The 23,847-nt window shown below is 37.1% G+C and overlaps 1 protein-coding gene across 2 annotated transcripts in view; it reads right to left on the reverse strand.

Moving 5' to 3' along the window:
• LDB2 (LIM domain binding 2) overlaps nucleotides 1-23,847 on the reverse strand; it is a 363,337-nt gene that overhangs the window by 267,655 nt on the left and 71,835 nt on the right. Inside the window, exon 1 of one of the 2 annotated variants that reach the window (XM_085578536.1) lies at nucleotides 6,868-7,031. The exons of the other annotated variant lie outside the window; for it this stretch is intronic. Within the exon in view, the coding sequence (XP_085434662.1) occupies nucleotides 6,868-6,983 (116 nt within the window). The 5' untranslated portion in view covers nucleotides 6,984-7,031. Of the gene's footprint in view, nucleotides 1-6,867; nucleotides 7,032-23,847 lie in introns of those variants that run through there. 2 annotated transcript variants of the gene reach the window in all.

Consider the following 23,847-nt stretch of genomic DNA (forward strand, 5'->3'; position numbering starts at 1 on the left):
AATGACAGTCATAAAAATCGTGTAGTAACCACTATTTTTGCCCAAAATAAACTACTCTGTGCACTGAACTATGTAACTTTTAAAAGCACCTCACCTTCTTTTGTTCCATAATTCACCATTCTTTCCAACATATGAACTTCTTTTCTCAATTTGTCTTTTACCAAATGTCCCCCCCCACCTTTTTTCAAGTGAAGGACTCAATATCTGTAATTCTAATATTTTAGGATTTATTTTTGCAAAGAACTTTTAAATGGATAAATAATGAACAGAAGATAATTCAACCTGCAAAATAATGGTAAATGGAAAGAGACAATAGTTTACCAATGAATGCATCAGAATAATTCAGCAATGTCTGTAGTTGTGACACTGATTGGTTAGTGTATTTGGAGTTTGGTAATTTTTCTAGGAAGGAAAAGTGAGTAGATGGCAGAGACCAAATTACTAAATTATCCTATTACACTTTTATTTAGAAATGTAAAATTCATGCAGACAGACTTTGAATAGACTGGATTTTAACAGCAAAGTAGTGCAATTCAATCTCAGGCACCAGCTAGCAGCAAAGATATTTTTCACCATCTGCTTTTGGAAAATCCAGATTCTTGTTCACAGTACAGCTCCCACACATTTTCTCTATGAGTGTTCATCTTCCATCCTAAAAGATTTTTAACCTGGTAATACTTCTGAATTCAAAACCCTGTATAAATTCATATCCCTTCCTGAAATCAATGGTAAAACTCACTTAGACTTCAATAAGCCAAATAAATTGCCCTTTAAATTTTAGAAGTCTGAAGTTGGCCATCTGGCTCCAGATGGTCTGAAACTACTCTTTCAGGACTGATTATCCAGGGATATCTTAGAGAGCAGATTCCATTCCTGCTGGGATTGGAGCCATCAAGTCTAGGGTCACTTCGCCAACACAAATGGGAAGCCACTTCTACCAGTGAACAGCCCACCTGGTTTTCAGGACTCAGGGTACTCCTTACGCTCCCTTTCAGCAAACTGCTGACACTTCTTTTACCAACAATTACCCATACCCTCCCCCATCAAAACAGCAGTGCCCTAAGCTAGACACAAAGAGCATTAGTGGTCATTCTAGTTTTGTGTATCTCTGCACTATTAACAGTGTATATTCTGAATTATATCAGTATATATTTTGTATGTTTTATACCCATATATATGTATCAGGCAAGGAAGACAGGAGACCAGCATGGCTGAGTAGGAGCCTGCTGGTTAAACTAAAGAGAAATATAGCTGAAGCAAGGACAGGAAGTCACCCAGGAAGAGTATGGAAACAAAGGTCGTTGTGTAGGGAGGCCAAGATGAGGCTGGAACTGAACCTGACAAAGGAAGCCAAAAATAACAGGAAGACCTTCTAAAAGAATGATAACCAGAAAAGTAAGGTCAGAGGAGGTGTTCCCCCTAATAAACAGTGCTGGAAAAGTGGTAGCAATGATGACAATAAGGCTGAGATAATCAACAACTTCTTCAGCTCAGTCTACAATGGCAACCTCTCTTTCCACACAGCTCAAATGGGTGGACAGCAGGATGGGGACTGGGGGAATATAGTATTCCCCACTGTAAGAGAAGGTCAGGTTCGTGACCACCTGAGGAAACTGAATGTACATCAGTCTATGGGACTCAATAAAATTCATCCCAGAGTTCTGAGGGAATTGACTGATGTAGTTGCCAAGCTACTCTCCATGATATTTGAAAAGCCATAGTAACAGGTGAAGTCCCAAGTGACTGGAAAAAGGAAAATATTGCACTTGTCTTTAAAAAGAGGGTAGAAAGGAGGATGCTGGGAACTAGCAATCTGTGACTGGGAAGATAATGGAACAGATTCTCTTGGAAGCTGTTCTCAATGGAGAAGCTGTCCATGGAGGACAGGGAGGTGATTAAAGATGGCCAGCAGAGCTCCACCAAGGGCAAGTTTTACCTGGCACACCCAGTGGCCTTCTGTGATGGAGTGACTGTGTCAGTGGACACGGGAAGGACTATTGTCTTTTATCAGAACTTCTATCCTGACTTCTACAAAGTTCCCTGCAACAGCCTTCTCTCTACATGGGAGAGAGGTGGATTTGATGAGTGGACTGCTAGATGAATAACAAAGTGGTTGGGTACATCCATAAGGTGGGGATGAATAGCTGAGAGCCCTGATGGCCATCAATGACAAATGGTGTCCCTCTCGGACCCATATGGGGATCAGTGTTACTGAATATCTTCATTAACAACACAGATGAAGAAATTGAGTGCACCCTCAGCAAATTTGCAGATGACTGAGTGCTGAGGTTGCCGCACCAGAAGGGTGGGATGTCATCCAGAAGGGTGGGATGTCATCCAGAAGGACAAACTCAGTAAGTGGATCTATGGAAGTATTAAGAGGTATTATAAGACCAAGTGCAAGGTGCTGCACCTGCACTGGGGCAACCCCAGGTATCAGCACAGGCTGGGGATGAACAGATCAAAACCAGCCCTGTTGAGAAGGACTTGGGGATTCTGGTGGATGAGAGGCTGGGCACGAGCTGGCAACGTGTGCTCACAGCCAGGGAGCCAAAGGTGTCCTGGACTGCGTCCAAAGCACTGAAGGCACCAGGGCAAGAGAAGAGATTCTGCTCCACTCTGATCCACTCCAGTGAAGCTCATCTGCAGTGCTGCATCCATCTCTGTGGTCCCAGCACAGAAAGGACAGCAACCTGCTGGGGTGAGTCCAGAGGAGACCACCAAGCTGATCAGAAGGATAGAACATCTCTCCAATGAGAAAAGGCTGAGAGAACTGGAATTGTTCAGCCTGGAAAGGAGAAAGCTTCAGGATGACCTAACTGTGGACTTCCAGTACCTGAAGGGAGCCTACAGAAAAGACAGAGAGGGGCTTTTTTACAGGGACATGTAGTTACAGGAGGGGGAATGGCTTCAAAATGGAAAAGAGTAGGTTAGATTAGATATTAGGGAAAAATTCTTCACTGTGAGGGAGGTGAGGCCCTGGCACAGGTTGCCCAGAGAAGCTGTGGGTGCCTCATCCCCAGAAGTGTTCAAGGCCAGTCTGGAAGGAGTTCTGAGAAACCAGGTCTGGTGAAAGCTCTTCCTGTCCATGGCAGAGGAGGTGGAACTGGATGATCTTTCAGATCTCTTCCAACCGATGCCATTCTATGATTCTATGGTTCTATAGAATATTCATAAATACATACATATATTCACTATATATTTATCAGCATCTATTCCAAATTATTTCCTGTTAATACACTTGATACCATAATAGGAAATATTAACATATTTTATGTTTTTCAAAACAGTTTAAAATCCAGAGGGCCTGCTGTACTCCTACAGAAGAGATGCTGTACTCCAGTTTAGTCTCAGTTCAGAAAAAATACAAACAAACCAAGCTTTCAGTCTTGTATACATGTATCAGTACATTTTAGTCCCTGTAATTCTCTTCACTAGATAATTATGTTTGCAAGTGTTTTGTTTACTATTTATAAAGGATTTCAATCTTCTGTGTAACATGTTTCAGTGGTCATTTTTTTGCCAAAATTTCTTTTAAAAATTCATGTGTATTTATAGCAAAGTATTTTTAATGCAAAATGGAACAAAGGCAGAAGTCCTCTGCTTTTCTCCAGAAAAAAAATGCTATTAGCCAGCCTCTAATTTTCACCACACAACCTCATCAGTTCTGCAAAGGCCTCTTGAAATGCATTCTATGGAATTAAAAAGAAATTACATGTATACTACTGATGGTGTTTTAATGGAAATAATAGAATTGTGGAGGTACTGGATTGAAGAAAGCAAATGAAGGAACAAAATATTCATGAAAAATAAAGAAGAAGAGTTATGAAATTTACTCTTGCATAAGTTTTACTTCTATTCCCAAGAAATGAATCGGAGTTAAAAAATTGCAACACTATTTCAGGATAATATTAGAGCTGACTGAATAACAAGAAAAATATTTCATAGAAAAATAATTTCAACATTATTTCTATTCCACAGTGTACTAGAAGTCAGACCCATTTTCTGTCAAAAATAAAAATAAATTTTCACATTTTAAAATCAATATGAAAATTAACATTGAAACCTCAGCTGAAGCTAAGCAAATTCAAGCTAGGAAAAAGATTTCTGCAGTGAACACAATTAACCCCAGAGCAATTTACCAAGGTTTTTAGTGGATTTTCTATTATTAGATATGCTTAAACCAAGACTGGAATGAGGTTTTGGTTTTTACTGTCTGGTTTTTTCACCCTGAAAAGATAATCAGTGGTTCCAAGCAGAACCACTGAACTCAAGGTAAGCTCTAAACAGGTTCAGATTGGACAATGACCATATGAAGGTCCATCTGCCTTTAAAATTCATTAGCTAAACTCTGCAGAGGAATAGTTAATGACATTAGGAATAAATAGCTTGGGATTTCATCACGAGGTACAGCTTTAAAACTTTTCTGAAACTGCTTTACAAATACCAGTATTTGGACATGTGCCTAAAATCTAGTTACAACAGCTGATACCAAGTGATCAGTAAGAAGATAAGTAATTTCTCTCTAATCAGTTTGAATATCACTAATATTTTGCATATTCTGTTACCTATAATGCTTTTGAGCTCTTTGGAAAGGTGCAAAATCATTATTTTCCACTTTTTATAGTTGGATTAATTGAAGCCCTGATAAATAAGATAACTTCCCTAAGGTCATACATCTTGTCAGAAATAAAATTATAGTCTTCATACCAAATTTGCTTCTGCAGCCACTAAACAATGTGAGCACTGCAGCCCTCTTGTATAGGTAGCCCAGTAATGAAGGAAAACTGGGTTTGGAACTATGTGCCTCAGTTTTACTCTCATGTGTAGACATCATGTGCTTCCCAAGCCAAATGTTTCTTTTACAGCATTTACCAGCCTAGATAAATGTGGTCATTTGTCATCTTTCGCGTGAATTATGAGGGAGCACAGATGAAGAAAAAATAATGACATTACTGCCAGTCAGAACATCTGAATCACCCAGTATATTTACTCCTTTAAATATCTGTCTTGTAATTTCCTTGGAGCCAAATGGAGTTTTATTCTGTTCTTTGTATTGCAGTAATGCACTTTTGGTACTTAATAAATGAATAATTATTTTCAACAATATTCAAGAAAAAATATCACATTTCAAGGCACTGTTTGACAACAGTGACATTGACAGCAACACTTATCAGACAGTATTTGAAGTCACCATCACAAGCTATTAGAAAAGTTTCCTAAATGCAAAGGTTGAGTAAATGTTCACAAACCATCATAACCATTCACAGAACCATTATAACTCAGTATCCAAACAAAAAAAAACTCTTTCCCCTGAAAAATCTCATTGTGAAAGAGATATGTTTTATATGTCTTTATACTATATGTTTTATAGTCTTAAATATGTTAATTTAGTTGAGTAATGCTCAAGTTTATACATAGCCATCTCCCCTCCTGCACACACAAACCTCTCCTTGTAAATGTGAAGGTCAGGCTACAGTCAGAGAAACCACTCTCTTTGAGAGAATAAACATCCTTTTGGCAACCCAAATGTACACTAAACCACCTCAGCTCAGGCAGTCCTCTCAAAACCGTTTCTTAATCCTTCATTTTTATTCCAAAAAATCCAGAACATATCTCCTGCAAGTCTGCAGGAAAGCATCATTGAGCTCACCACAGCTGTGGTAACCAGGCAAGCCACCACAGAGTCCTGGTGCCTTTGCTGGGGGCAGCTCTTGCCACAGGAGCAGCAGTTAGACACACTAAAGTCCTGCCTTGCCTCTCACACCAAGTCCCTGTTTATATCCCCAAAACAACTCCACAGTAAAGGAAGAGCCCAACAAAAAAAACCAAGTAGCATTAATATTAACACTTGTGAAGGCTAAACTAGGTACCATGTATAATGATTTACATAATTCAAGTGAATTATAAAATTATTTCAACCAAGGTAAAAAGATCTACCAGTAAAAAAAACATTTTTAATGGACTTCCAAAAGTATTCTGAATAGATATATAGAAAAGAAATATTTTTACCTGTTCATAAATACTGTGGATTGCAAAGAACCTGCAACACTTTGCAATGAACACTAAGTAATTTATGCATTCAGGGAAGACAATCCTATTTTATGCAGATTTATGAAGAAAGATGGAACACACAAGTGCACATTTCCAGTTCAGATTTTTTTCTTAGACATGTACCCTGAGAGCATTTGGGAAAATCATAGAATCATACAGTGGTTTGGGTTGGAAGGAAATTTATAATCTCTTCCCAACCCCCCTGCCACGAGCAAGGAACACCTTCCACTAAAAGGTGAAGTGAAAACAGAGATTTACCAGTTCACTTACTACAAATATTCAGTGTCAAGGGGAAACAGCACAGCAACCCTGCGTTCTATCCCTGCCTTCATAAAAAGTCTGTGTTGCTGTCACATACAACAATGTTGACCTAAAGAAATTCTCTCTTTTCTACTAGAAAGTCACTGGAGAGCTACACTTGTGTAATGATTATTTATATTATGTTTGTTATATATTTTAAAAAGTGGTTCCTGTTTTTATATTAAACCCTTGCCACAACCTATCCAAGTCACCTCCAAAGGAAAAAAAAAAACACAAAAAAAAAAAACAAACAAACAACAAAAAAAAAAAACCTAAAAACTTTTTAATAATTTAGATATCTATCCACCAGAAAAAGATTCAAGGTCTGTGCAGGGCAGTTATTCTGTCAGTTCCACAACTGGTTTAAAGGCTTATCTGAAATAGAGCTGAAAAACTATTTTTTTTCTGCTGCCTAATAAATCTAGATTAGGATGAAAAAGAAATAAATTGCACTTAAAAAAAAGGTAAAGCTCCATCACAGTGCAAAAAAAGATTTCAGAATTGAAAACATACCTCTTGGCAGCTCCTAGGACTTCAACTCCATCTTCATTCTCTTTGACTTTTAAGTATTCACTACTCCAGCAAGCTCCTTTATTACTTAGCTTTAAGACTCCTTTTTTCATGGTCATACTTTTGTCCTTTGCTTCTTGAGTGTATCAGTGGAAATGAGGTATGATCTGCCCTTGAATTAAACATAGTAAACAGCTCATTGGAAATTAGTTTCTTGTCATCTGACTGAGTTGAAACTCTAGATTAGCTGCTACCGTAGTTTGCCACTTGACTGAACTATGGCAAACAGCACTTTTGGTTATGTAAAACAAAAACCAGCACTTTTGGCTATGTTTTTGTAACTTCTGCTTCAAAGCTGAGAAAAACTACCACAGTTTGGTCTAATAAAAGGGTGAGAAGCAAGTGAAACTATCAGGATCTGTATCACCTGCATAATACATTGAAGGGGTGGTCTGGGGCATAAGAAATTCAACAGCAGTGAGTTGCTCAATTACTTTTTTTTTCCAAAACCCTGAAATACTGTATTGCATCAATGTGCCTTAAATAATATCTCCATTCTCCTTAGGTAGATTGATATTCCCACAATTACGTAAGGAAAAAATATTTCTGCTAACTTCTCTGGCTTCATGAATTTACAATTACAATTATACAAGACTGATACACAAACAGGGAAATGTACCTAACTTTTGGTAGGTTGACTATCTAACCTAATACATGTCTGTCTTTTGGCAAATATATGCAACTACAATATACATAATTTGCAGTTGTATTTGTTGTCCCTTAAATGATCACAAGTTACATGACTAAGCCAACCACTGATACCTTGCTATGGCTTATGACTTCTTTGCTGGAAAATTCTGAAGTCTAACAGTTTGCTGTTTATCAAACCAAACTACACAGGCCCTATGGCTGACTGGTTGATGACTTCTACTCCAGTAAACAAAATGCCTTGTAGAACTTCACAACAAGCTATTGCATAAATCTCTTACCTTATTGAGTCCTCACTCCCCATTTCATTCTGATAAAAATATGAATCTCAAATTCCTGCTGCTGCCCTGCAAGCACTGATGATTTCCTTCAGTGTGGCTTGGCATGCAGAGAAAACACCTCCACCAAACTTTTCAAATGCCATTACTTTAGCCTTTAAACCTATTCTTAACTTTACTTCTGCAATGGTGTTTACAAATCTCTTCCATCTGGTATTGATTAGTACTTATAAGCTCTGCTCTAAAATTCCACTGTGTTCATTTAGCTCTTTCCCCACTATAACCTCATTTCCCTGTTTACATCCTGGCACACAAACTGGATACATCACAGGACCCTGGGATGGAGGTTGTGCCTATAATTGTAATTTAAATGTGCCTGAGACTATACTGTGGCACTGAGGTAAGCAAGAAGAGAATGGTGTGCAGCCATATTATAAATCATCTTGAGAATCCAAAACAGGGAGGATATCTGCAACAGCCCGAGGTGGTTCCTTACCTGCACTAATTCCTGGGCTATGTGTGGGAATTATCTGAGAAAGTGCTACTGGGCACAGAAAAAGCCCTGCCAGGTACAGTTCTCCCAAAGTATCAGCAGAATGGCAGTGCTTGGGAACATCCTGGATGCTGCTCCATTTACAAATACAGTCTCAGAAAACAATATTGTTTCCTAGTTGTCCATATGGGGTTTGAAAGAAACCAGTAAAGGTGTTTGATTAGGTCCCAGGTTCTTCTGTAAAATGTAACAAATATAACTGTGTAGAACCTTCTTTTCTATAGGAAACAGTTGTTTTATGTAGCTTCCCAAACTGAAAACAATACACATATAGGGTGCAGTGTCTTGTTCTTGTGGCCATATGAAAAAATCAGTTTCATCAGGAGCTGATAAGAGGTCAGACACTGAAGCTGATGTCAAGCACTTGGAAACTGAAGGCGTAGGAAGGCGAGATGTGGCTGTGTCTCAGCTGCTGCAATGAAGTACAAATCATGAGAGGTATTATTTGATTTAATTTGAATGAGTGTTGCCAACAGGTCAAGGGAGGTGATCCTTCCCCTCTGTTCTGCAGTGGTGAGGCCACACCTGGAATACTGTGCCCAGTTCTGGGATCCCCAGTAGAAAAGAGGCATGGATACAGCAAAGTCTGACAAAGGGCCATGAATGCTGAAGAGATGGGAAAGCCTCACCTGAGATGGTTCAGCCTGGAGAGGACAAGGCTCAGGGGATCTCTTCTGTTCATATCAGTACCTGCAGGAAGGGCTCTTAGAGCACAGAGTCAGGCTCTTTTCCGTGATGCCCAGTGACAAACAGGAGTCAATGGGCAAAAACTGAAACATGGGAGGTTCCCTCTGAACACCAGGAAATGCTTTTTTACTCTGGAGGTGACTGGCATTTCAGGTTATTCAAAAAGGTTTTGAAATCTCCAGTTCTTTCAGATACCTGTCTTATGGAGAAGGTCCTAAACAGCCTGCCTTAGGCAGCTTCACTTGAGCAGCTTTGGACAAAGTGACCATCAGAAGTTCCTTCCAACTTCAGTCATTTGTGTTTCTATGATTATCAAACTTCCCACCCAAACAAATTTGAAACTTCAGGTGAAGTTCAGCAGAATGCTATTTCTCTCATATTTATGTATTAATTTAGATGCAAATATAAAATCTGTGTGCTGAGGAGCTCCACAGGGAAAATTACTCACCAAGAACTGCTGACACAAGTGATCAAGTCCTTGTCTCTGTACTGTATAGGCTTTTTTTTTTTTTCCTTTTTTTTTTTTTTTTGAGGGGGATAAATACCATTGCAATGGTAATAAAAGCAGTTTCTGACATGCCAGTTACACATACAGAATTTCTTCAGGCATCTACAATGGGAATGTGCAACACAGCATACTATTAAAGACAGCAAAATGCTTTAAGTTCTAAGGTTCAGAAACCTGGTCACAATTTAAATAACTTGGATAACGGAGAACATAAAAATTTCAGTGGCAAAATATGAATAAATATTCTTACTTTTGACATGTCACTTACAATTGCAAACAGAAATTAGTAGAATGAAAAGAAGAAAATGTTATGGAGTGGAGACTGGGGTGCACTTGAACTTTTTCTATCTTTGGTCAAGTGGTCCATTTTTTGTGCCCTAAATTCACATATTTTTCTTACATGCTTTACTGATGGCATCAATATAGGCAATATTGTTCTTAAAGTATTTTCATTTCACCTTAATGACACTGACATCACTACAATTCCTAATGGATTCTTTTGTTCTTTATATGTTCATATATATTCAGTTATACATAGCACTCTCAAGAAACCCACTACATTAAAAATTTGCTGTGGTTTGTTTGTTTTTCTCAGTAAGGTTAGTATTCATAAAAAGGCTAGGACAGCAGACATTTAACTCTATCATTGAAAACAGAAGAAATGCAGTTCTCCAAGATTCTTCACAAGTATGTCTCAGTCCTACATGTTAGAGCTTTACAGAAATCTCTGTGTCTAACAATTTTCACCAGGAAGGATTTAAAAGAACATCATCAGAGATTACATAAAATGGGTGCCCCTTTCATGAACCTGAATAAGACCAATGGACTGTGTCAAACTGGACAAGACCATCTTGCACCAGGCTTCACAGCAGCACAGAACTCTACAGCTCATTACATGGCCCTGAATGCACGTTTCAGGGTTTTCAGGAGTTAAAGTCAGTAGCTCTCTTGCTGGCAAATATAAATACATTGTATCTGAAAGAGACAGTGTTATGTATTTGTCAACATTTTCCTTTCAGCTTGGCAGCGTAAATTCTGAGGATGAGTGAGTGAGTGGATGGGAAAAGAGCCGGAGTCACACAAGGGAATTGACATGTCAGTGCCCATTGTTGACTAGAAGCTCCTTAGCATGCTGCTATGAATCAACAGACATTTCTACTTTCACACTTACAGAGATCTGTTATAAAAGACATCCCAGAGCTCCGTTTCATCTTGCTTGCCTTACAATGTTTATATGCTGCCACTGGGACAGAGAACAGATGTGATGGATTAACTAGCAATAAATCATATGGCAGCAAACACACAGCATTATCATTCTGAAGAGGTAGCATTAAGTATTGCTCTAGAAAAAATGATAACATTTCCCTGTAAATAAATGGTTCTTTGTCCCATACATGACCCTCCCAGCCTATGTCCCACACTCCAAACAGTAAAACACCCTCCCTTTTTAAAACTGTATTAAGTATTCTGTAAACTATATTAAGGTTCAATGAAAGGAAGATTAATCAGTCTTCAAAGCTGTGATACCAAGCACCATGTCCCACCATTTTCTCTATCATTAAAGCTAATGAAGAAAAAGTTTCTTACAACTAGTAGAACTCCCACCAACAAAGCAGCAACAAAAATGAAGCCCTGCCAGTCCAGTCACATCCTCCCCAGGGAGCACTTCTACTCCCCCAGCATCTATTTTCTGATGGCAAGATGCCGACTCCTACAACCTCCACAAGGAACCCAAGAGTCATAACATCCCTCATTAGTATTTGCACACCATCTGGTGACTATTACTGAATTAACTTCTCACAGAAAATAAGTTTTCAGAATATAAGCATAAAATTAAGACTTTGATATGAAATTACTCTTCTCCTCTCTCTCCCCACCCCAAAAAATAGCAGAATTTTTAAGAGAAGAAAGAGGAGTGTGAGAAAGAGACAGTAAAAAAAGCAAAGAGTCTTTCAAGTGGCCCCATTGTCTTTCTTTCCAATTTATGATGGTATAATTTAGTGCATACATGGGCTGTTTGGGTACAGCTCTTACTCTATTTGCCTTAGTTAAATGCCATTCACACTTGTTGAGCACTGGAAAAAAATGAGTGATAATTTTATAGTCATTTTACTCCAATCTACCATTTTTTTCTGTGAAGATACTCATAAGATTAAAACCCTGTGTGTTTCATTTGTCTCTGCAAGTCCCCAGGTGCTACAAAGGCCTTTGGATTGTGAAGTTCATTTCCCCTGTAATACTACCCTGGGAGAAGAGAATAAGGTAAATCTTCAGGTTTGAAGTACCAGTTAAGGGAATTTTTTTCCTTTGGGAAGGGAAGGGGGAAAGCAAGAATGTTTTTGCAGTTTGATTTCTTTTAGTGCTATTTTTTTCAAAGGGAGGAAAATTCTGGCAACACATATTAACCAACCATTTGATTTCACTGATTGCAATTAGAAATTAATCACCAACTACAATTTAGAGCAAAGCTGTGACAATGCAGTATAACTGACATGGTATTTATTAGTTAAAATAGAAACAAATTCTTCCCAAACCAGTAATATAACTGTCTATTCAGATAAACCACTAGGTTTCAAAGAAGCAAAAGTTTTGATGCTATGGCAATTTTAGGAAAAACAGCTGTTCAGGTTACATGCAGCAGTTATCTTTTAAATTAAATACATTGGTAATATTAAAGGAATTTTAATGCAACTGCAAAAATTAAAAATAAAATACCAAGGACCATATGGTACTGCCATAAAACATTTATGTCCAAATATTTGCTCTCATTCTCATCCAATGAAAACAAAGTCCCAACTAGGAAGCAGAACTCATTTCTCTCCAGCAACCAGTAAAATATCCCCCTGCCAAATTACAAACTACAGCAAGCAAATTCCTCCTTGCCAATCATAACTGAAATCAAACTTTGCAGGATGTATTTCAAAACTTGGACCAAGACATTTTATGATTTACCAAAAGACCCCACTGTATCACAGTCCTTGTAAAAAATCTGCAGTGAGAATGATTTTTCTCTCCAAAATACTTAAAGTCTTTACATGTTAACACTGAAATATATTTGTTAGTGATGTCCAGCATATGTGCAGATGTTTGCCAGATCAGAATCTAAGCACAGCTGCTGATTTGTTTCTTAATCAATATTCTAGCCAAGAGAGATTGAAAGTTATTTGAATTGCTGGTCCTGGAAATGTTAGATGTCTGATTTCAAGTTTAAGGGATCCAGATTCCACAGGTTAAACATCTTCAGTTATAATGCTGAACATTCTGGCCCAGATCCAGCAAAACACTTAAACACATGCTTGACCTAAAACACAGAGACAGCCACAGAGAACTTAAAAGTTAAGAATTTACAGGACCAAGGAAAGAATGCTTAATACCACTCAGGATCAAGCCTAAATACCATCAATCTCTTTAAAAGACTTTGATTTCTGAAGGTTCATCCTTCTATAATTTAGCATAGAGCTATACGACAATCTGACTGGTCTGTTCAAACCTGATTGGCATCAGGTTCATCTATATTAATCTTTCATAAAGGAAAAGAAATTAAACCTTGATGAGTTTTCTGTAATTTTAGAAAGGGGGAAAAGTAAGCACTGTCTTAGTCTAAGGTAGGAGCATTGAGTACAAAAAGTGACGAGAAAGCATGCTGATCTTTGACCTCAGTACAATCTAGTCCTTAATTTAAGCTATACCATAAGAGGCCAAGATGGCAAAGTAATTAAAAGAAATTCACACAAATTCAAAAACATAAATAAATATCAACAGACCTTTTAAAATCAAGTAGAAGCTTTTCACTTGTGGTTTTGAACAGACCTTTTGCTTTGTATAAGTTGTCACCAAGTACATGGGATGCACAGACTCAGCTGAGTCACAAATAGCACTGCTGATGCAATCACACTCATCAGAGGCTCTGCTACTCTGGGTGCCACTGCCCAGAGCAGCCAGCTCAGGCCACCCTGAGCTTGCCCTGAGGATACCTTTGCACCAGGTGGCTGAGCTCAGCACCCACAGCCCCAAAGCACAATTCACTGGGCTCTAGCACTGAATTTTCACCGATTAAAAGTCCCTGCAGCTGTGTCTTCATGGTGCAGTTTTTAAAGGATTCATCCCTTTTGGAAACATGTTAATGCTTTCAGTGCTGGAGCTCTGCTGCTCTGGGGCTGAACCACGCTCACTCTGAGCAGCACCACCCTGCAGGGCTCAGTGCTCACCTCCCAGAGGTCAGCCCAGGGCAGGGGACAGCTCATCCAAAACCCTCAGCACTGACAGGCACACTCATGTCCCACAGGATTGCCAGCTAGTTCAGCATTCTCTCCGGTTAATATGAGGTGGCTTTAGGCCTGCATTTCTCTGCTGCGTTGTTTTGATTTCTAAAAGCAAAGAGTCTTTAAATAATAAAATAGTTTGGGTTTAAAGCTCATCTAGTTTCAACCCCTCTGCTGTGAGCAGGAACACCTTCCACTAGACCATGGTGCTCACAGCTGCATCCAGCCTGGCCTTGAACACTTCCAGGGATGGGGCATGCACAGCTTCTCTGGGCAGTCTATGCCAGTGCCTCACCACCCTCACAGTAAAGAATTTCTTTCTAATATCAAATCTAAACCTACTCAGTTTCAAGCCAAAGTGTCCACTCTCCCATAATTCTCAGTATTTTTTCCTCATGCATATAAAGGGAATTATAATTTTCAGAGCCACTTTAGTGCAAAGGTAACACAAACTTCAAGAGAGGAGGGTATCTATTGTTTTTTATTACGGCATTATTCATTTCTCCAAATAGAAAACTAGTTTGACTTTTTTTCTCTTAAAAGAGGGAACTAAGCTGTTTCCCACAGATTTTTATCAGAAAAAGATAAGGCTGAAGAGGCATTACTGTCATGAAAACTGACCCTTATGTATAAATCAGAATTCAGATTATTTTTTTTTAATTGTTTTGAACAGGAGCACAGACTTTTAACAGAAAAGCCTATTTATATGTTTTCTGCAGTAAGGAATCATAGGGTTAAAAACCCTACATAAATTGTTCCACTGATTTTGAAACATGTTTTATAATGATTCATTTAAGAAAGTGCCCTCAGTCTCCAACATCAGAGTGTTGCTTTGTTTTGTCTGTAACCTTCTAGAATTTTCTTCTCTATTTTAGTTCTTGTATACCAGGACTAAGTAACCTCCTCTGATAAGGAAACAGATGGAGATCTCAGAATCTCTCATTGCACAGCATATTTTCAAAAAAATATTGTAACCATTCCTTGTTTTTCCCTCCAACACTCTCCAAAGTATTATCTTTCTTAAAAAGTGTGTGCCAAAATTGAACTCAAGGCCCCATTAGATTTTCATCAGATTCCCAAAATAATATAATTTTCCTATCCTTTACTTGTGATTTCTCCATGTGATATATTGAAACCTCACATTAGCTTCCCTACTGTTAGCTGGCAGTTCACCTTTATCTGATTATTTACCAGAACTCAAAAGCCTTTTAAAGCCACAGACTTCCAGAACAAGGGTCTCCATTTCCCAAACACTGGCTTTGTCCCAAATTCGTCTCCATTTGGCCATACTACAACACACATTGCACACCTCCATTTACCTAAACAAGCAATCTGAGATCACTGTTTATCAATGATCTGCCATGTTCATCTTCAGCCACTTTCCCCTATCTGTAATACTTATAAGTAATACAGATTTTCTATCCAAAACAGTGCCATTGAATAACAAGTTAACTTTATATAAAAGGCTGTCTGTTAACTATAAAGCAGATCCAGTAAAGCTCTTGGCACATGCTTAAACCTTAAGCACTTTACTCACACTGATGTTAAGTACCTTGTTGTCTGCACACCCCGAACTCTGCTGCAGAAGAGAAATAAAATACACTGGCACAATCGATCTGTACAGCCAGGATTCCAGGTTTGGCATATCATTCAGAGATTTCAGGGTAGCCAGCAATAACGTTTAATACAAGCAGAAAATATGAGCTCAGACTGAGAAATGATTCACTAAAACAGTGAATCCTTTGTATAGAAAGTGTTAGGATTCTTTTATCTCATTCTTGTATTTTGTATAACATCTGTACATGAAAAGCTGGGGTTTAGACAATAAAATACTTCTTGCTTTGGACACGTTTTGTTTTCTATTTAAATTCACTCTACTTGCACAGGAAAGGTCAGAGGCACTCTGTTCCACTGTGCTTGGAAGAATTAATCCCCCTACCTAGTTTTGTATTTGATGATACAGTTTTGACTAAGAAGAGAACATTGTTTGGAAAATCTGTATTTCTATGCACCCACATCTCCCCCTTCCCCTGCCCCAGCTCACAATTTTTATTATTACCGTTGATTGGGTTTTAAAAGAACTCATTGTTATGAGTTCATAACACTCCCTCTGAAAGAAAACAGAAAAAAAAAAAAAGGAAATTGTGTATAAATGTAGCATAGTTATCCTGTTTCAACTCTTGACATGCTGGATGCTATCTTAAAGGATATCTTTGTTTTGCCTTCAAACTTGTCTTTTCATAAACATATAGACAAATTTATTTAAAACCTGTCATAACTTAAACTATCAAATACCTTGTATACACACAATAGATTTTTCTCTTGTCCAAGGCTATAGCATTGGTCAAGCTATGGCTGGAGTACTGTAGAGATATTGATTAGCTCTCTCTCGTTCTCTGAATTAAAATTGCAGTTCACAGATAGAGATTCAACAGTTCATCCAGACTAAATCCAAGATATTTTTGTATTTGTCATCACATCCTCTAGATATTTTTAGTCTTATTCAAGTTCCTCTGAAAGGAGGTACAACGTAAGTGCTGCTTTCTATGGGCACCTTTAAAGCAAGGGCATAGAGCATTACTTCATCTTTCATTATGTATATCACACATTTCTAAATGTGATATCAATGTAGTGTAAGCTGCTAAATACATCCTCATTTGCATATATGTAGAGTGAGATTTGCTGCTACATCCACAGCTAGCTAATGCCACATCTTACTGGTATTACACAGAAAATGTAAATTGGGGAATCCCTGATTTATCTTGTACAGCAGAAGAAAGCCCTGATTTACAATTATTTAGGTTTTGAAATCTGTAATATGGGAATAATGGCAGGGAAAAAATGGGCTGGGTGCATTTTTTCAAATGACTCGTGTGAGATAAAATAAATTCCCATGTTATTTTATGTATTTGGGGTATTCACAGGAAAAGAGCTACACTTTCATTAATGAAATGCTCTTAGGCTAATTTTCATTGGTATGCAAGCAACATCATCAGGTTTAGTACATGCACACAGTCATACATACTTATTCCGATATCTGCATGAGAAGAAAGCGAACAGGCTGTTGATTTATTACACACAAATTGAATGAATAAGATAACATTTTATTAGCAAGATACCATTATAAAAATGACTATAAATGGATACAATACAATACCAGTAGTATATTGCCTTATCAGTAAATCTACTGTATGCTAGGACCTGGTACATGTTGTAATAAAAAGATAATTAAAAGTATTGAATCACAGAACCATACCAAGACATATCCCAGTAACAACAAGATCTATTAGTGAGACAGTATGTATTGCCAACCAGGTTCAAAAAAGACTAAAAAGTGAAGGCAATTTTTAAGGAAGTAGAAAATAAATCTGAAGTCCAGGCAGTAAAAGAATAAAGAAGGGAGTATTTTGCCAACTTTCTCTAAAACAGACAAGAAAATATTTGGGTACACGGATTTCTTGTTTGAGGATTTATCTCATACCTTTAGTGAGTGTATTTTTGGGAAGGTGGTATTCACACTCTTCAACTAATAATATAATAGTAAAAATATAGCTGTTGAAATATTTCAGAAGGCTTTTTTTTTTTTTTTTTCTTTTGTAGTTTGGGGATGTTTTCATTGGGTTTGGTTTTGATTTGGGGGTTGATTTTTTGTTTGTTTGTTTTTATGAACAGTGCTGTCTAGCTTTGGAAATAAACACCGTCTTCTGGTCCTCAGCCCTCACCCTTTCCCCTCAGGTCAACTGCCTCCCCTCCCTCCCTCTGGTCAGTTTAATATGGAGATGCTGCCTGAGCCTTGTTGTACAGAATAAGCACACAACATTCTCTCCTGGGAGCTGCTTCATGCAAAACACTGCCCTGCTGAGAGAGTGGAAATTTACCCATAAGACATTCTTCCAGCAGCAAGACTCCAGAGGAAACCTGATCAGAATTTTTAAAGACATGCTGTGACTTTTTGTATAATTCCTACGAAGTTTCAGGGAGAAAAAATATAAACCAAATGTTTAAGGTTTGTTATGCTTGGTCTTGACCAGAAACAGATTGAGATATAGTCTCATTTGGGGATAGAAACTGAGAAGAAGACAGCAGTGGATCATTTTCCGTAGATTTTCTGCTGCTCTGTGTTCTCCTGTGATTTGTTTTAGTTTTTTTTTTTTTTCCTCCTTCTGATTATCAGTTTATAGTCTCTGCAGCACTTCAGCTGATCAATACATCAGCTCTCCCCCTTCCACACACAGGCAGAATCTTACTTGCTTTAAGACATGCTGGTGGTATTTGCGAAGTAAAAAACATTTGTTTTTACTACCTAAGTTTGTATCATTGATTTATTAAGGAATTATACCTCCAAGTAACATAGAACATAAGAAAGGTGATAATTCTAAAGTTGTGATTTCTTAAAAACCCCTGAAAAATTGTGTAGGAGAATAGTGAATATAAAATCTCTTTTAAGAAGGAAGCCTTTAATTTTGGGCCTGATCCAAAGTCTGATGAATGCTCCTCCTTACTTGTGGGTTTGACTCGAACCAGATTTTATTGTTTAATCTTACCCTGATCGATTTCAGCAGCACAGCTCCCACAATCTTTTATTATCACAATAAATTTAATTTTTAGATTTTCATAGTATCTAAAAGTTGAAACTAGGGTAGGATCCAGTACTCCAAACACTATTTAGAAACTTGTTTTTAAATGATAGCCCTTTCCTTCCTTCAGAGGTTTCACTTGTTTTGTCAGTTTGCAGACACAGCCCACATTTGCATGTCAGGCAATGGTGGCAAAACCAGACCTGATGAATCAGTGAAGTTTGCCACATTAATAAGGACTTTGCAGAACTAAACTTTTATATGCCAACATCTTTAGGAGAGGAAACACTTCTCACTTTTAATCTTAAGCAAACTAGCAACCCTTAATAAGATGCAATACCAGAAACTTTTTTCCCCCCTCACTTCCTGCAGTGGCTGGGAGATTGTTTTACCCTTTCTGCAGCAGTACTGAGATGCTGCCTACATTCTGAGGAGCAGGTTTTTAAAAGCATATTAAAAGTGGATCTAGGAGTTACAACAATTATGTGAGGGAATGAGAATCTAACAATCAGAGCTCAAATTTGGTGTGTGTAGATTAGTAAAAGAAGACTGAGATGTGATTGCAACACTTAAGATTCTTAAAAGAAGAAATCACCAAGCTGTAAATAGCTTCTAAATTCTGCAGAAACAGATGGAACAGGGAACTATGACTGGAATTTATATAGAGATAAAATAAATATGAAAAGGAATGTACAATTGTATCAGCGGCAGCAAAAAATTTCTTGGACGTACTAAGAGAACTGGTGGATTCCCCACGTCCAGCTAAAATTGAATCAAAATCAATGAGAAAATCAACATCATCCAAAAAAAAAAAAAAAAAAAAAACACCAAACAAACAAAAAAAAAAGCAAATTAGTATAACTGAAGAGATAAGTACAATTCTGTGGCCTAGACAAAGATGTCTAACTACAGTACTGATAAATGTACAGAAGAACTACTTGTTCAGATGAAAATAGGGATTTTTATTTAATTTTGGTTCTAAGAAACATTTCTGCTAAAGAAGCTAGAAGCTTCTCCTGGGGCACAGTATATATCAGCTCCTGTAGGGTACTTGATACTTCACTCCAAACTCCATTCTTTGAACTCATCATTACTAGTCTTCCTCCATGTTTTCTAAAAATTCAGGTAGCGCGGACCTTTCTAGACCATGTTACATAGAAACTATGAACCTACAACCATTCAAGCTTCACTTTTGCTGTAAAATGTCTGATGCTAGGCACAAATGCCACACATAGAGTGCAAGTTTCAGATCAGTAGCATAAAGTAAACAAGTCACTCCTAAAACAAATGTCAATATTGAATGGTATGACTCTTCTTCCCCATTCAGTTGGAGGAGAAATAGGTGTCTCTCAGTGAGCCAGAAAGCTTGCATGCCAAATGAGCAGCTAACACAGCTTAAACAACAAGGAATGCTTGGCAAAGGCATGTGTTGCAGTTCGTGCACTTCTTGAGAGTTGAGGCACTGTGTTCAGCAAAACACTTTCAATACATCTTTTCCCCTGACCTTAAAATTTCTTCCTGTGCATCGAAGAGTCTGCCTCTTTTTCCTTTTTTTATTAAGGTGGGAACAGTTATGTCTGTAAGTGGGAACCAGGACAGTACTTTGGGAGGGGAATACACAGCATCTTCTTTGAAACGAATGTACACCATTTTATCCTAGTGTGCATATCCATGAATCTGCTTTTCAACAACACCATGGTAAGTAAGAATATGTAATGTTATGAAGAGCTATTGATCACAGGCTTTTTTTCTCGGGATAAAACAGCTTGCACACGGACAGGAAATACTACTTTGCCTAAATCCAGATGTCACACCTGTTACAGCTTTGGGAAAATGTCCCAAAATAAGGAATACAGTAGCCTCAAATTCATTAAACATTTCTATGTACGAAGATACATAGAAATCTTGGACCACATAATATGTTAATTTCCAAACACGGTTCTAGTGAGCGAGGAAATTCACTGTTCATTAATTACTATGCACATACAGTATGGATCAAAAAACGTGTAGTGATTTGAAAGCCTAAACCTGAGTATAGAGCCTGAACTCTTCTTTAGATTGTATATATTGGACAGCAGCCATGCCTTGGCAGTGAGCAGTGTGCATTGCATGTAAGAGAGTGCAGCGCAGGGATCATGTAACCATAATCATATGGAAAATATTTGTTTTATTTGCATTACAAAAGCAAGATTTGCCATGAATCTACTGGCTTAAAAGCACTTTAGGAGATAGTGGAAGGAAAGGAAATAAGAAGCTTGGTTAACAATTCCTTCAAGATACATCTATTTCCATATAAGTTAATTTTAATAGGGAAAAATAAGTATCAATCATGTATATCTATGCCTTTCTATGACATAAGACATAAAAATTTATTTTATTATTACTATCAGTTCATTTCCTTTGAAAATTTCCTTACAAATTCCTGCTTACATTAAAATTTTACACCAAGCCATGCAGCCCAATATAATATGCATCAATTAGCTATGGTGTTTGTATACCACACTAGTAGTTAGAATATGAAAATACCTGTAATGCATGAATTAGACAGATAGCAGAGATATAAATTTAGACAAAAACTTGCCCAAACTTTTCAGGTAAAAATGCCAAAAAAACTTATTTAATTTCCATTAATGAGAATGAGAAAATATGCTATTGAAAAAAGACCTTTCTAAAAGCAAAGAGAAATTATGCTTCATGCTCAAAAGACCACAGATTCCACATAAAACTCACAATGCGCTGCCAATTATTTGGAGTTCAAATTCTCTTATTGTAGCAATTGAAACAATCTCAAAGGGTGCAAAAATTACCGAGTTGAAAAATCTATTCTTTAAAGTTTATGTGCATTCATTTTGCACATAAACGATCTTAAAATATTTCAGAAGGTGCTGTACTTTTTAGTTTTAAAAGTAAAAATAACATCTATCATTTTAGTAACACTGTTAGACGTCTTTTAAATAGATATTTAACAGAATTACAGACATGTTGGAGAAGATAGCTTATATTCACTGAAAAGGCTACTGTAGTGCATTAGTCTTTAGATAAAGTAATAGGATCTTTTCCGTGTATTAACGATCCTTCATACAAAAGATTTCTTAAAACTTTTTAAACAGCTTTATCAAGTCAAGGTTACAAAGCACAAGTGGGTAGCTAAATGATACATGGCTAGTAAGAATGGTATTGCCTGAATACATTTTGATTGCTTTAGGAAAAAGAGGAATTTGCAGGGTTTGCTTCTTTAAAACTAAAGTACATTTTAAAATTTACAATAGCATAACAAAGCAATATTCCTGTAGTGCAGATTTTTTTACTATCTCACTTGCTTCTAAGGAATCTCTAGCAGACTGATATAATTTAAGCTGCAATGCATTGATTTGTCCCTTCTGACATGATCACAGAGAGCAGCACCACACTAAAACTCCAGAATTTGTTGGTGACTTTCCATTTGCAGCTCTGGTAATTGCAAAGTCTAGCAAAGGCAATGCTAATTTTATGTAATAAATAACTTTTAAAAGCAGTTTTTGCTTAAAATGTAGAGCTATATTCTATTGCAGTCAAATTTCTGTTGATACAAATAACAGCTGTATATTTAAGAAGGTGGCAAAATATATATATTCCAACATTTGCACATCCATGTGCACATTTATCTCCTAAACATCCATCATCCCACCAATGTTTCAAGTACTAATAAATGTGTATTTTCTTCTGGTTCCCACTTCTTTTTCTTAATCAAGAGTGTCCAAAAAGAGTTGTACACCTACATCTACAATTTGTCCATTTTTCTGGTTCAAATTTCAAATCACTCAGGATCAGGAAATATAAACCCAGGCATTTGGCAAAGCACCCAAAAGTAATAGGAAAAAATACGTTGTGTGGAACAAACGATGAATCAGTCTTTTATTCATTTTTCTGCAAGGTTTGTAGCAAATAAATGAGCCTTTCTTTTTGGTGCTACCACAGCATAAAAAGAGAATCACTGGAACATGCTGGAATAGCCATAAAAACTGAATAAAAAACAGCAAGAATGACTCTCAAATGCCTACATAAAGCTAAGTCAGGGCTATAAAAACTGCTGCATCTAATTCCATAATTTCTTTCTGCATTTTCATGCAGTCAGCCATTCTGAATTGTCCTGGAGTTTGCTGTCCAAGGATATTGAAAAAAAGCTTATCTAATTCATAATAAAAATTATTTCTTTATTATAATTATTTCTTACTGATGTCATCATTGCTAAAACAGGGTGTTAACTTCAAACCTAATAATTACCAGAAAATGGTGTTCACCCTTTTACTTCCTCCCCCCGCAAGATTCTTTTTAAAGACATATATTTCATTTGATTTTCTATACACCCCTTAACAGTTTGTGAATTTTCATTTCTCTCGAAGATATGAATATATTATACTAAGGGATATTATATAAATGAGACCATTATTCAAAATGAGAATCTTCTCTGCTAACAGCATCACTGTTTGCAGAGTATGGGACAAAATAAATGTCTCCCATGAGTGACTAAATGCAAAATAAAAAGTAACCACTCAACTTTAATAGTTTAAAAATGCTATTAAACATAATGGCTCTTCAACATTCAAGCAGCACTATGTTTTAAGTGATCTTCATTTTTAAAGAACTATTTTATTTACATTTGAAATATTGATGGTGCATAACATTCTGTTCATGTAATAATGATAGTCAAAAGTATTTAAAATAATGGACACAAGACTGAAGGCATAAGTTTGTTCTGTCCCTAGGATGAGACTCCAGTGCTAAACACGTAAACATCTGAAAAAATAATAAGAAAAACGTACTCTTTGCAAAATTCTTGAGAAAGCATCTGTGACTTTCTTAGTAACTAAAAGGAGAAATATCAAAGCAAAACCTACCAGGTTATCAAGTAATAATGTAGTAGGTCAATCTGGCTTTTTACTGGTTCTAGGTACATATTCCCAGAAATTAACTCTTTAGGTAGCAACCTTATCATTAAAAATTATGGATGTAAATGACCTGTTTCAAAATACCACAAAGATCATGCTTACATTTAAATAGGTAAAAAAATAAAAATATTATCTTTAATTGGTCATGCCATTTTTAAAATAAATTCACATGACTGTTTCTTGTGTTGCTCAGGACAGAAAGGCAAAATCTTCAGGAGCCAATACAAGTGATTTCCCACACTAATTTGTTGCTGGCTATAAGTCTGGTGGCCATGCCAGCACAGTGTCCATATACTGTATGTGCTGTTAGCAGCAGCATTATTTATGGGAAACCAAAGGAATACACATGCCCCTTTGCAGGAAAACAAAAAACACTACAGGTCAGATTTATGATTCATAGTTACTGGTGTGGCAGCAGCACACAAAGCTGTGTGGGCCTCGAGTAGTCTAGCAAATAATGTGAGATGGCCAGATCCACAGGA

This window comes from Lonchura striata, chromosome 4, assembly GCF_050655825.1.
Source record: "Lonchura striata isolate lonStrDom1 chromosome 4, ASM5065582v1, whole genome shotgun sequence".
NCBI classification, from domain to species: domain Eukaryota; kingdom Metazoa; phylum Chordata; class Aves; order Passeriformes; family Estrildidae; genus Lonchura; species Lonchura striata.